This window comes from Panulirus ornatus, chromosome 33 (assembly GCF_036320965.1).
Source record: "Panulirus ornatus isolate Po-2019 chromosome 33, ASM3632096v1, whole genome shotgun sequence".
In the NCBI taxonomy this organism is placed as follows: Eukaryota; Metazoa; Arthropoda; class Malacostraca; order Decapoda; family Palinuridae; genus Panulirus; species Panulirus ornatus.
This window is the reverse complement of record NC_092256.1, coordinates 10,924,448-10,938,792: the sequence shown is the minus strand read 5'-3', so window position 1 is coordinate 10,938,792 and position 14,345 is coordinate 10,924,448. Positions and strand designations below refer to the sequence as shown.

General features: G+C 41.7%; 1 protein-coding gene across 1 annotated transcript in view; it reads left to right on the top strand.

The window, feature by feature from the left end:
- The window catches only part of LOC139759455 (solute carrier organic anion transporter family member 4C1-like), a 74,828-nt gene that overhangs the window by 536 nt on the left and 59,947 nt on the right, over positions 1-14,345 (top strand). Inside the window, exons 2-4 of the mRNA XM_071681602.1 lie at positions 8,516-8,772; positions 10,556-10,725; positions 10,908-11,123. Of these exons, the coding sequence (XP_071537703.1) occupies positions 8,516-8,772; positions 10,556-10,725; positions 10,908-11,123 (643 nt within the window). The remainder of the gene's footprint in view (positions 1-8,515; positions 8,773-10,555; positions 10,726-10,907; positions 11,124-14,345) is intronic.

Sequence of the window (14,345 nt, the reverse complement as noted above, 5' to 3'; positions counted from 1 at the left end):
GTGCCGCCCACGTTTTTGTCCGGGTTAGTCATGTGTTACCGTAATCATCAACGAATCAGCCATACCGAACGTTCATTTCCGCTCTTGGATTGATTTTTCGCTTTTTCTTTTTTGTTTAGTATTACAAGTACTTGGGCTGTAAGTAAACAAATGCCCAAGGAATTGATGTGTTTACATTTTTTTTTAGGAGCTACCGAACAGGTTTGATTACTAAAAACAGGTATTGTAAGTCGGAAACGTAACTGGCAAGAAATGTTTACCTTATCGCCGAGGGATTCATACGTAAAAGCCGTGACATGTGACATGTTAGGCTCGATAAAGGTAAGGGATACACCGATAAAATTAATATACGCAAAATTTACAGTTGGAAAGTTCTGTCTGGTATAATACGCAGTTCTATGTAGCTACTCGGTTCTCCTTGGGCTTAACGTAGATGGCAAGTTCACCTACGCCCAAGGGTCATTGAGATCGTTGTCGTGCCAGTGGTTCATGTTTACAAAGTGGATCTGCTCCAGTTCTTTCTGGCACGTTTGAGGTATGATTTACCTTGGGTTTTAAGGACGCAGGTGAGGTATGAGCATAAGTGCGGATAATTTAGTGTATGCATAAAACCACTAGGAAAATGAAACGGTGCTTCATTTTTCTAGTATATATATATATATATATATATATATATATATATATATATATATATATATATATATATATATATATATATTCCTATGAGTCCACGGGGAAAATGAAACACGAAAAGTTCCCAAGTGCACTTTCGTGTAATAATCACATCATCAGGGGAGACTCAAAGAGAGAAATATAAGTCAGTTGATATACATCGAAGAGACGAAGCCATTTGGTAAACTCTCATTTCGCACACTTTCCCAAAATGTCACTAACTTCTGCAGTTTCTCACTCGAATCAGCCACCATAGCTGTATCATCGGCGAACAGCTACTGACACTTCCCAGTCCCTCTCATCCCTCAGTATCTTGTGGTAGCATGATTGGAGCCGCTTGGCACATTTATAGAACCTAAGTTTGTTAGCGATTAAGGCTATGTGGCCGCCCGTGAATCCATTTACTAGCATATCCAGTGTCCACACAAATGATAGAGGATTAGATTATGCTGCTTGAGGGTATTGTATGTTCCGTGGAAATGTGCATTCATTGCATTATATATATATATATATATATATATATATATATATATATATATATATATATATATATATATATATATATATGCACATTTTTTCGTCCCTATGAGCAGTGGCCACCATCCCAATATTTGCTTACGGTCAAACAAAAATGTTTACAGCTTAACAACCCGGTAAAGAATGTGGTTTACTTTTCTGTGTGTGTGTATCTACCTCTGCTGCTCTGCTTCTTTCACACACACGCTGTTATCTGTCGCTCAGGAATACCATCGTTGTCTCTTGTGATAACTCGGTAACGGCTCGCGCTTCTGTTCTGTTGCTGCGACATCCTCTCATCGCCAAATCTGACACATGACAGTCGGATCGTGTAACTTGAGCTGGTTTGCCGTTGTCATCCTATTCTTTAGCTCTTCCGAGGAATTTAACATTCGCAGACTACCTCACGCTAACCTTCCCTAGTGCTGTAGTAATCATCCTGCTTGTGACCTTCATCTCTTACGATACAGTATCCATCCCTTCATGTCTTCATAGTAATTCATTATTTAGCCACCTAGCCTAGCCTGATGCTGCCTTTCCCTCTTCATTAACGACCGTACTTTTAAAAAGCTTGTAGGTACTTTAAACTTCCCGCCTTCCGTATATATATCTAACTAAATCACAAAACTGGATCGCTTCTTACGTAAGTCTGCCATGTTTATTCCTCGTATTTCTTTGCGCGAGTTGTACTCGCACATCCCACTATTACGGGCATCTTTTCTCATACGTTCGGATAGGCTAATTTCCATTTAGGTTTTAGGGTAACGTTCACCGCCAGTCATTTCATAGGTGGGTGTATCGCAGTGGGTCCGCTCCTGTAGCCCAGAGGTATTGATCCTCAGGAACGGCTCTACCTTGCTAGATCCGAACCCTTCGATACCTGTCGAGCTACTGGGTCCTCACTAGGTACGCCTCGCCGTACCCTACGTCCTTGAGAAACGTAAGATATGGTGTCGTGCGGGGACATCATGGAAGGGGAGGCAGGTGGAGTGTTTGATCATACCTTTGTGAAGGCAAATGTGAAATACGGTGGTGGGTTTAGGAGGAAAGTAAACGATTTATGTGTGAAGGAAGAGGTGAACTGAGGGAACTTGGAAAAAGTGGCTTGTAGCCTTGAGATACCAAGAGTGGTTGAATGGTGAATGGCGTAGGATGAGAGTATATGAAACAAGGGAAGTGGAAGCTATTTAAAAGAAGCGATGCTTAAATGTGTAGGTGAGATGTGTAGCATGTAGAAGGTGGGATGAGGATGTATAAGAAGGGTAGTGAATGATAGAAAAAAGAAGTTGGACCACTTCTGTAAAAGGGAGGTGTTTCTCCTGTATCTGCAGGGAAGGTTTTTTTTTTTTTTTCGATGTTAGCTGAGACAGCTGGGTTGACTGTTGACCGACTGTCGCAACCAGGTTTCGAATCTATGTTCTCAACCCTGGGCGGCCCGTGAGCGCTTTACGGATAGGAACGCTAACCGCTACAAAAGGGAATCCAATAGAATGCAGCAGAAAGTAAAGAGAAAGTTACGAAAGAAGTGTAGTAAAACAGCAGTCGTGGATGACACTACAGTGCTCATGAAAGAGGGTCTTAAGGTCTGGTTTGTATGGCACAAGGTAAGGTGCCACGGCACTGTCTAAGTGTGTGTGTATAATGCCCTCATATGATAGCAAGATGGACAAAAACATGTTCTAAATACAGAAGTCTTAGGTATGCCTTATATGGTTTATAGGAGAGTGGTGATTGAGGTGCACTGAGCATTTGACCGGTGAGGAGCATTGTGACTGTAGGAAAAGTAGTACTTGGCGAAAGAGTATATGGCGTTCATGGATCAAGAAAAGGCGTATAACGGGATTGACAGAGAGGTACATCAGGAGATGGGAAACGCTGGTTTGAGGTGTAATTTAAGTCAGGAGGAGCTGCACAAAATGAAGTGCTTTAGGTATCTGGGCGTGGACGTGGCAGTAGCTAGAACCACAGGGGTTTTGAGTGAGTGAAAGGTTGGCAGGGAGGAAAAGTCCTAGGTGCATTAAGAAGCGTGTGGAAGAAGTGGAAAGGCAGAGATGGGAATGTATTTTATTACTTGTATTTTATTATTACTGACAGTGTTGCTTGTATGCAAAGGCTTGTGCCTCGAGCGTAAAAGAAAGGAATAGGGTGGATTTGTCGGAATTTATATGCCAAATGATTATAAGTAGCATGAGGTAGGATTATCATATAAAGACTGACTGTTTGAGAGAGGTGTGGTACGAAGCACAGTCTGACTGAGAGGGCCCACCAGGATGTAATGACGTGGTACGGACTTATGGAGAGGATGAGTGAAGAAAGACGGGCTAAGAGGATCTATATGTGAAGTGGAAGGAGCAAGGGCGAGGAGATGACAGAAAAGGAGAGGAAAGGATGGAGTGAAGGAGGATCTGGGGGTACTGGGGCCTGAACGGTGAGATGAGCGTAAGACATGCACGAGATAGAAGGAACTGGAACGATGTGTTATATAGAGGGCAACGTTTTGTCAGTGGGTTAAACCAGGACTTATTAAGTGGTCAGGGTAAACTATGGAATAGTCTGAGGTTTGGCTTTCAGTGGAAATCTGTAGTTTGCTACATTATTTATACATGATATCCTAATGAAATATGTGGAAATGAAGCCATTGTTTGAGGTGGGAAATGCATTCACGGGCCGGCCGGGTTCGAGGGCATAGGTTCGAATTCTGGCTGCGGCAGTCGGTCCACAGTCAGACCAGCTGTTCATCTACTCCTTTGAGGTTGGTCGATAAAATGGGTACCTGGCTGAGGCTATGTTTATGGATGGGGTTGTTAGGGAGGTAAATGCAAGAGTTTTGGAAAGAGGGGCAAGTATGAAGTCTGTTGGGGATGAGAGAGCTTGGGAAGTGAGTCAGTTGTTGTTCGCTGATGATACAGCGCTGGTGGCTGATTCATGTGAGAAACTGCAGACGCTGGTGACTGGTAAAGTGTGTGAAAGAAGAAAATTAAGAGTAAATGTGAATAAGAGCAAGGTTATTAGGTACAGTAGGGTTGAGGGTCAAGTCAATTGGGAGGTGAGTTTGAATGGAGAAAAACTGGAGGAAGTAAAGTGTTTTAGATATCTGGGAGTGGATCTGGCAGCGGATGGAACCATGGAAGCGGAAGTGGATCATAGGGTGGGGGAGGGGGCGAAAATTCTGGGAGCCTTGAAGAATGTGTGGAAGTCGAGAACATTATCTCGGAAAGCAAAAATGGGTATGTTTGAAGGAATAGTGGTTCCAACAATGTTGTATGGTTGCGAGGCGTGGGCTATGGATAGAGTTGTGCGCAGGAGGATGGATGTGCTGGAAATGAGATGTTTGAGGACAATGTGTGGTGTGAGGTGGTTTGATCGAGTAAGTAACGTAAGGGTAAGAGAGATGTGTGGAAATAAAAAGAGCGTGGTTGAGAGAGCAGAAGAGGGTGTTTTGAAATGGATTGGGCACATGGAGAGAATGAGTGAGGAAAGATTGACCAAGAGGATATATGTGTCGGAGGTGGAGGGAACGAGGAGAAGTGGGAGACCAGATTGGAGGTGGAAAGATGGAGTGAAAAAGATTTTGTGTGATCGGGGCCTGAACATGCAGGAGGGTGAAAGGAGGGCAAGGAATAGAGTGAATTGGATCGATGTGGCATACCGGGGTTGACGTGCTGTCAGTGGATTGAATCAGGGCATGTGAAGCGTCTGGGGTAAACCATGGAAAGCTGTGTAGGTATGTATATTTGCGTGTGTGGACGTATGTATATACATGTGTATGGGGGTGGGTTGGGCCATTTCTTTCGTCTGTTTCCTTGCGCTACCTCGCAAACGCGGGAGACAGCGACAAAGCAAAAAAAAGAAAAAAAAAAAAAAAAAAAATATATATATATATATATATATATATATATATATATATATATGAGTGTGTGTGTGTGTGTGTGTATGGAAATTTTTTTTTTTGGAAAAAAAAAGGAGAGGATTTCCAGTCCCCCTCTCCCTTCCCTTTTAGTCGCCTTCTACGACACGCAGGGAATACGTGGGAAGTATTCTTGTTTTTCTTTTTTTTTCCAAAAAAAGGAACAGAAGGGGGCCAGGTGAGGATATTCCCTCAAAGGCCCACTCCTCTGTTCTTAACGCTTCCTCGCTAATGCGGGAAACAGCGAATAGTATGAAAGAAAGAAATATGTGTATATATATTCACACACACATAAACGCCCATACACGCACATATATCAACGTATATATATATATATATATATATATATATATATATATATATATATATATATATAATATATATATATATATATATATATATATATATATATATATATATATATATATATATATATATATATATATATTATTGTTATTAATGACTCTAGGACCTCATGTGGAGCTCGTGTATCTATGAGACTGTACTGTACAATCGCAAGGTACGGTGGGTGCCTTTCGAGGAAGAAGGTCCAAGATAAGGGCGTACTCACCTCTATCTTCCGGCAACTGTTGATACAGTCCTGGCGGTGTTACCAACTGCAGGTGGAGACCGCCATATATCTAAGACGAGTGAAGTGTCGCATGCCTTATCATGCTAAGATAATCATGTCACTAGTTATATCAGATTTTATAAAGGGGGCATAGGGTTCCGCCACACTTAACTCCTTGTGAGAGATAACTCACTCCAGAGGTTGATATAGTGTTAAGAAGTGACTATCTAACTTGTACCACCACATGACGATGGTCGACCAGACGATTCACTATATTGATGATCATACAGTAGAAGTATATATATTTTTTTTTTCATACTATTCGCCATTTCCCGCATTAGCGAGGTAGCGTTAAGAACAGAGGACTGGACCTTTGAGGGAATTTCCTCACCTGGCCCCCTTCTCTGTCCCTTCTTTTGGAAAATTAAAAAAAGAAACGAAAGGGGAGGATTTCCAGCCCCCCGCTCCCTTCCCTTTTAGTCGCCTTCTACGACACGCAGGGAATACGTGGGAAGTATTCTTTCTCCCCTATCCCCAGGGATAAGAAGTATATATATATATATATATATATATATATATATATATATATACATATATATGACAGCTAGAGACTGAGTGTGAACGAATGTGGCCTTTGTTGTCTTTTCTTAGCGGTACCTCGTACGCACGCGGGGTAGGGGGGGAAGTGTCATTTCATGTGTGGCGGGGTGGCGACGAGGATGGATGAATGTATCATGTATGAATATGTACTTGTGTATATATGTATATGTCTGTGTATGTATATGTATGTATACGTTGAAATGTATCGGTATGTATATGTGCGTCTGTGGGCGCTTATGTATAAACATGTGTATGTGGATGGGTTGGCCATACTTTCGTTTGTTTCCTTGCGCTACCTCGCAAACGCGGGAGACAGCATCAGAGTATATATATATATATATATATATATATATATATATATATATATATATATATATATATATAATATATATATATAAGTATTTATATATAGAAAAAGCTAGTTACTCATCGGCATTATTACTTGAGAGTTAGTGATGATGATCAAGTGAGATTACCATGAGGGCCCATAGCCATGGTTTAAGTAAAACCCTTAATAAAGAAATTAATAATCCAACTAGGCCAATGGACTGCTAAGCATACTGTGATTACTCACGTTCCTGTAGGCTAAGGAAAGGCCGATAACATTACATCTAATATCTAAATGGAATGACAGGAGCCCACACAATATAATATTATAGATGTGCGTATGCACGCGTTCACTTGAACACCTTACCATCTATATGGTTGCAACATTGCTAACATTAGTCAGTTATCATGCATAGATCCGCGGATATTATTACATTTAATATTGAAAGCTACTCACAGTATCAGAAATAACGTGGCACGCATCCTAAAACAACTGCTAATAGTAACTAACCATCCTAATTCACAAGTGCAAGGGAGTTCTTGTTAATGCCCTTAACCGAGTGACATGTCAAACAGACAGTAGACTAGTTCCTGCCGCACAGCATAATACTGACAGACGGCTTCGCCTGCCAGTATTATGCTGTCAGGTCTTTGGTGCTAAAAGTTCACTTAAGTGAGCATCAGCTGGTAACATGTCCTTATCTGTGGATTTTGAGTAAGTGGGCTGCCGCCGGGTCTCTGAGCGTGAGTGTATCGGTGGCCTAGCGATGGACCCTCGTCATCCACGTCATCTCGGTCCGTGCTCGCGTTTCACGCATCGTCGTACCGCGCCTACTGGGTCAAGCACGCCCTAAGCACGTTCTAGGACTCTCCCGAGCTGGGACCCTGTTTGAAATGCAAGCCGTGAGTGTCTCTGTAGACATATCACTGGCTCGTTACCCCGTACAGGGATTGAACCACTGTAAACACAACCTGCAGCCAGAGTGGAAGATATGATTCACCGGGATTATTACGAACGGATGTCCCCTCTTCTCCCCGGGTTAAACGAACAGGATTAGACGACGAGATCGTTCTAGTGCATGTCTGCGACGCTCTAGAGGAGCTGCCCTTGAGACTACTTGTTTCTGCCTTGAGGAAAGCGCTAGATGACTGCCCAGTAGTGTTGATACACTTAACTAAGCAATTTACTAGTTTACTCCGATTTTCCATGCTTGATGCATGTTCTTTGTGTCATTACGTAAAACTGTCTCACTTATGTTCTTATTTGAGCATCGTGAATAGTAAACTTTTTACTAAGCCTATGTGAGCTTGATGGGATTTGACCAATCTAGACCCTGGTGCTCGTAATACGAAGGGTATTCGAGTTATAGTAATCTAATAATTACACAATTATTGTGGGCAGCATTGCCGTGTGGTCAGCGCTCCCAGCTACCACGCAAATGGTTCTAATTCTCTTATATTTTTATGTGTATTGTATAACTTGCCTTAAATGACGAGTTGCTGCTTTTATTGAAACAAGAATGTACTCCTACCCAGACGAGCCTTGACTATCTGTATTAGTAAAATTACCATGATTTTTCTCATTACGCCAAAGTCATTTATGGCATTGCTCACTTTGTGACGTGACAAGGACCCTCTGGGGCTCATGTGTTTACCTTTTTATGTCCATGTGTTGTACTCACTGTACACCTACCACATACTATGTACCCTTCACCCATGCTATTAGTGACCTGACTTGTCTATGTGCTTGCATGCTCAGACAAGTAAAGAGTTTGAAATAAAAGAAAAAAGTGAGATGCTTTTGTTTTCGGTCTTGATGTCAAAATGAGCGTTGTGAATATCACTGATTTTGATATTTTAAAATTCACATTTCCGGACCAAATTTTGTACATGTTGTTGCAGCCACTTATTCTCCACTACAGATGACACCGAACAAGGACAAAGATGATGAGGCTTGTGGTAAAGTGGCGAGCGGAGACCGGGCCGAGTATGGTGGTGATGCAGGGAACGCTAACGTGGACCTGACGCTATGCTTCTTAAGACCGGGGACTGATGGGGATGTGGGTACCGGAATAGAAGCCATTGGTAGAAGACGTGACCTGGGAGAGGCCACGCCGGAGCAGCCCCTGCTCACCCCAGTACTTGTGGAGAACATTCTGGGTCCCGACCAGGACACACAGTAAGTAGCATTAGGGCGACACTTGTTGCTAAGGGGTGGGAAACTGCTGCCAGACGCACCCAGATGGTGTCGTTCAAATTTACCTCAAAAGATCAGATGGTTTCCATAGTTCATAATACAGAATGTCCAGTACGTTCAACACCTGACAACAGAGGAGGTTGAGCAATTTCAGGAGCAAACGTAATGATTTGATGTTTTCTAGATTAATGTTTATAATGAATGTTAAAACCCTGACATCAGAGGAGTTTTGTAAGTAGTTTCAACACTTGACATGAGATTCTGGGAATTGGTAACACAAGAGAGTAGAGCAGGCCCTTCAACACACAACACAAACTTTACAATGGATAAGTTAGAGAGGTAAAAAAAAAAAAGACTAATCCTCATGAGTTAAACCAGTTGTTCATTGAGAAATTAGCTGAGTATCTCAGGAAAATGTAATTCATGTATTCTGTGATGGTTTAGTATTTGGAAATAGAGCTGGATGTGGTATTGTTGTAAGGGAATTCTATGAATACAATTTAAGTGTAAAGGAAAGAATATCTTAAGAGAATTGGAACCAAGTTCTGGCACTATGGCAGAACTTTATGCTATATATGTGGGTTTCAAATATGCCCTTACTAGGAAAAAGTCGATGGATGGGTTTGTAGATAATCAAAGTGCTCTTTCAGCATTGAATTCAAAAGCTGCTGTGGGTGAGGACATTACGAAAAGTATACATGATATGAAATACTAGGATATGATGTTAGGTTTATGTGGTTCCATATCTTTGTGGTATATACAAGGTTTATGTGGATTCCATCTCTGTGGTATATACAAGGTTTATGTGGATTCCATCTCTGTGGTATATACAAGGTTTATGTGGATTCCATCTCTTTGTGGTATATACAAGGTTTATGTGGATTCCATCTCTTTGTGGTATATACATGAATGATGTGGCAGATGAACTGGCTAAACAAGGGTATAGTAGTGAAGCAGTTGAATATGATTCTGTTCTGAACACTAAAAGAATTAAACAACATGGTTGAAATACGTCAACAGTGGGAAGTGGATAATGTAAAGGTTAAGTAGTTATGTAGTTATGAAACTATAAATTCTGAAACTTTAGACTTTGTTTATGGTAAAGCTTCAGTAAGTTATGATGCATGTGTGGTGAGACTTCATTTAGGTTACATGTATTATTGGCAAGATATTGAAGGAACTGATGGCATTCCTTGTAAACTTTGTGGGAAGGTAAACCCTCATACATTATGGAATGTAACTTTTGCGCGTTTTAGGTCCTTTAGGGATACAATATTATTGGTGTGATGCATTTTTTTTCTGAATGAAGATGTGATTAGGGATATTATGAAATTGTTTCATGAACATCAGATTTTAGGAAACAGTTTTTGTCTATTTTTTTATGTAATTTGAGTGTGTGGATAGGCTGGTTAGCAGGCTAACGAGCTCCTTTTGATGTAATTGTCAATAAACATTTTGAATTTGAACACCACAAACTTTAATAGTTTCAACCCCCACCACCAGAAGTCGTAGTTACAGGAAATAACACCAGGTACGGTAGAATATTTCATTCTTCCACTTGAAGGAGGGGTATTTTGTGCAAGGGAAAGGAGAAGTAACCCTGTCCCAATTAAGACCCACATTTTCCGTTCCAAACTAGCGGGTGTTGGCTTAGCTTCCTTGTTCCTTTCTCACTTTTCCAGTTTTCCTATCTTGGTCTTCACACATGTTAGTCAGCAGTAGCGGCAGCCGTCCTGCTAGCTCACTGTGTCCCATACTACCTCAGGTGCGGATTTGGTGCCTTTAGAGGCGGTGCGCTGCAGAGGCTGGCCAGTCCCGTCACTTACCTGGTCATCTCGAGTGTGGTGGCGCTGGTGCAGGGGATGTTCTACACCTACGCCAACGCTACGCTCTCAACGGTCGAGAAGCGCTTCGGACTCCCTAGCAAAATATCTGGTGAGCCATGTTGAGTTGCTATAGGTAAAGGAATACACATGATAGAAGTTTTACCTTCTTGTTGGTCAGTCCGATGAATTGTCAAAATTTGTCGGCAGGAATTATAGTAAGGAAACACTTGATCTTATAGCACGTGAATCCCATCAGCATGTAATCCTAACCTGTTGCCACCTGTGCTGCAGGCTTGGTGACGACGGGGAACGACGTAGTACAGCTGGTGTTGGCCGTACACATCACATTCCTGGCCGGGCAGGGCCACCGGCCTCGGTGGCTGGCCCTGGGTATGCTGGCCGCCGCCCTCGGCTGCCTCCTCGCCGTCATGCCTCATTTCCTCTTCGGAGCTGGGGACCTGGTGTCGCTGGAGCAGGAATCCGGCACCCTCCCCCTCCCAACCATAAGTGAGTAGAACTTCTGATATAATGATATAGTTCCGTATATCTTCCGATGACAGACATTGTTTCTGTTTTTTTCTACCTTCATCTGCCCAGTGTTCATGGTTTTCCGTCATTCAATTAATTTACTGTGGTTGGCTTGGAGAGAATTTTTTCCTGTACTACTGACACTTGTAATCGCAATCAAATAAGACGAGATACTTCATACAGATTATCCCTGGGGATAGGGGAGAAAGAATACTTACCATGTGTTCCCTGGGTGTCGTAGAAGGCGAACAAAAGAGGTGGGAGCGTGGGGGCTGGAACTCCTCCCCTCTAGTTTTACTTTTCCAAAAGAAGGAACAGAGAAGGGGGCCTAGTGAGGATTTTCCCTTTAAGGCTCGGTCACCTCTTCTTAAACGTTACTTCTTTAGCGCGGGAAGTAGAGTATGAAAAAGAATCATACTGATACCTTTCCACGGGCTTCTAAAGGATAACAGAGGTCACAAAGGGTCTTTATTAGACACCACAGTGGATTGATGTGACATAGGTCGTTACAAAATTGATTTTTTATAAGTTTCATTGACTTCCCACGGCATTCAAGTCTACCTAAAGTCACAGCTCGTCATAACACTAATAAAAGTTTAAAATGAGATGGTGAATCAGAATTATTCACATATGTACTGACAGCTTTTGCAAGGTGAATTATATTAAATATGTAACATGTTGGAAAATTCAGAACTTTTAACTCTACTTTCCCTGTGGGCAGAATAGTATCCAAATGGTTCATGCTGTATCATTTACGAATATTGATAAATGCCGTATTGTAGCTCTGCGCGAAAACTTCATTTTGCCAGTCAAACAAAATGCTGTTTCGATAACAATCACTGTCTACGTGGCAGCTGCAGAAAAAAGCTGCACATGGAAACAAACATCTGTCAGGCTAATACAGTGTTACTCACCATGCTCAGCACTTTACACGCAACAGCACTAAACCCTCCACCTACCCAAACCACTCAATAACTAACCATCTACCTCTTAGGTAGAAATAAAAAGCTTACCCCTGCTTCACTCTTCAGTAACCTCTACTCAGAGATCCCACAAAAAGAAACACTAACAAAACACATTTGCACTGAAAACCTGACAGAACATTAAACAACAGTGCTCCCAAGTTTCAAGCTCCAACCCTTCAGGCATACTCTCAATCAGAAGCCACACACACCTTAGGCAAGCACGTTAACACTTTCCCGTCAGCCTTCTAGACATCACCCACCCCAACAACTCTATACACGGCGTTTCAAGACCTGCATACGCACAATGCATCTAACGGTATAAACACCAAGCACCACGCTTAAAGATTTATTACTCCATCACACAGATGCACACACTTTACTGTTTTGTTTTTGTTTTTTTGCCAAGAAGAAACACTTGCAAAGCCTGCATGCCGATGCATTGCACGACCTTGCTTACACACACACACGACGGACGTAGATCGCGGCATCATGATTCTACCGTAGGCTGCGTTCTCTCCTTGCCACAAAGCCATTATCACTGCAATTTCTTGCAGTAACTGCTGCCGTTTAGGTATATACACACGAGTACAAAGTTGAGAGATGTTAGTGTACAAATTCCTTGATATGTTTCTAGCCTTGTATTGTCTAGATGATAATCGACGTTCGTGAAAAAAAATAACTAAACACTTTGGCTAAATTCTGTTGTTTAAATCGATACCGGGCCAGCTGATCTTGCATTGCTTTATTTTGATTAGATACTTAGAAACAGCATAACTAGTGTGATGTAGCTGATTTATTAATAATGACGCAACGTACATGTAAACTTCTCGTCTATCTTCCAGCTCTTGTACAACAAAGTAATGTTGTAACGCAAACACAAACGTTTGCCTGGTTGGTACTGCTCATATAAACAACAACCAGTTGTTACATCTCTCTGATGTCCACGCTTATATATTATCAAAGGCAACATCTGAGGAATATTTCAAAACAAAATTTGTACCTTTAACCCAGTTGTAATTAGTTGTGATATTTTGGTACACGTATGCACGTTGTTAAAGCCGACCGCTCGCCAAAGGTTATGAGGTAACAGCTTGGTGATGTAGCTGTAGCAGGTAGAAGCAAACACAAAGCCCTATAAGGATATAACGGGAAAAATAGATAGTGATAGAAGTTGTCATTGATATGATCTTCATTTCTTTATCGTGCACAACGTCTCGGCCATAGTTAAACCAAGAAGACAAGAAATGTCATCATGAGACAACAGAGGGGAAAGCACATTTTGGAATTGATCAGACACATGGTTACCATAGCACATGGAGGATAAACGGATTTTGTCGTAGGAAAGGGTAAACAAAGTCATCATAGGGCTTGGAAAAACAATATTCTGCAGGTAGGATTGACAGACAAGGTAATTTTTGGACGTGGTCGATGAGTAAACTCATTGTACAACGAGCTTAACGATCAGGGTCATTAAAGTCATTCTGGGACAGTGACGAAAGCAGTTCGTTATAAGTGGTAAACAAGCAAGTTCACCTAATGGGGGGGGGGGAAGACAAGCAATCACTCTAGTATAGTTATCAGAGGAAGTATTTAGATGATATGGGCCTCCTAAATGTATCTTTAGACGTGGTAGACAGTCCCTCTAAGACGTAGTAGACAGGCATCTTAGGACGTGATAGACAGAGAACCATCTTCGGACGCGTTGAACCCACTAAGGACATGTAGGTTGAGCCATCTCAAGACGGGTGTAGACAGTCATCTTATGACGGTATAGGTAAGTAAAAGGCAAATGCACAACATAAACCGATGGTAACAAAGGCACTCAGGTACCTAACGAGGGAATGATGCAGACCTTAGTCGGTATAAATGTATACGTGAATATGAGGTTAAGTTACAGTGGCTGGCTGCTTATAGATACAACCATAATAGAGAATGGATTAGTGACCGTATACATGGAAATGGGTTCAGATATGGGTTAGGTTACTGATGTGGGCTTTGTCTATGTATTCAGTATACAAGACACGCACATATTGCTTGATTAACGGTTGCCAGGCTCACCATATGGTTTTTCGTTGCCTTGTCCCGGAATGGTCAATTGGGAGGCAAACTTGTATTCGAAAAGGCCTGGTACGTTGGTTTGAGATATACATATATAAACTGAAATTGTATAAGAATTGTTCCGTTGTTTTTCGTGTTGATTCATTCTTCTATCACTAAAGAATAACAACTGTATTTA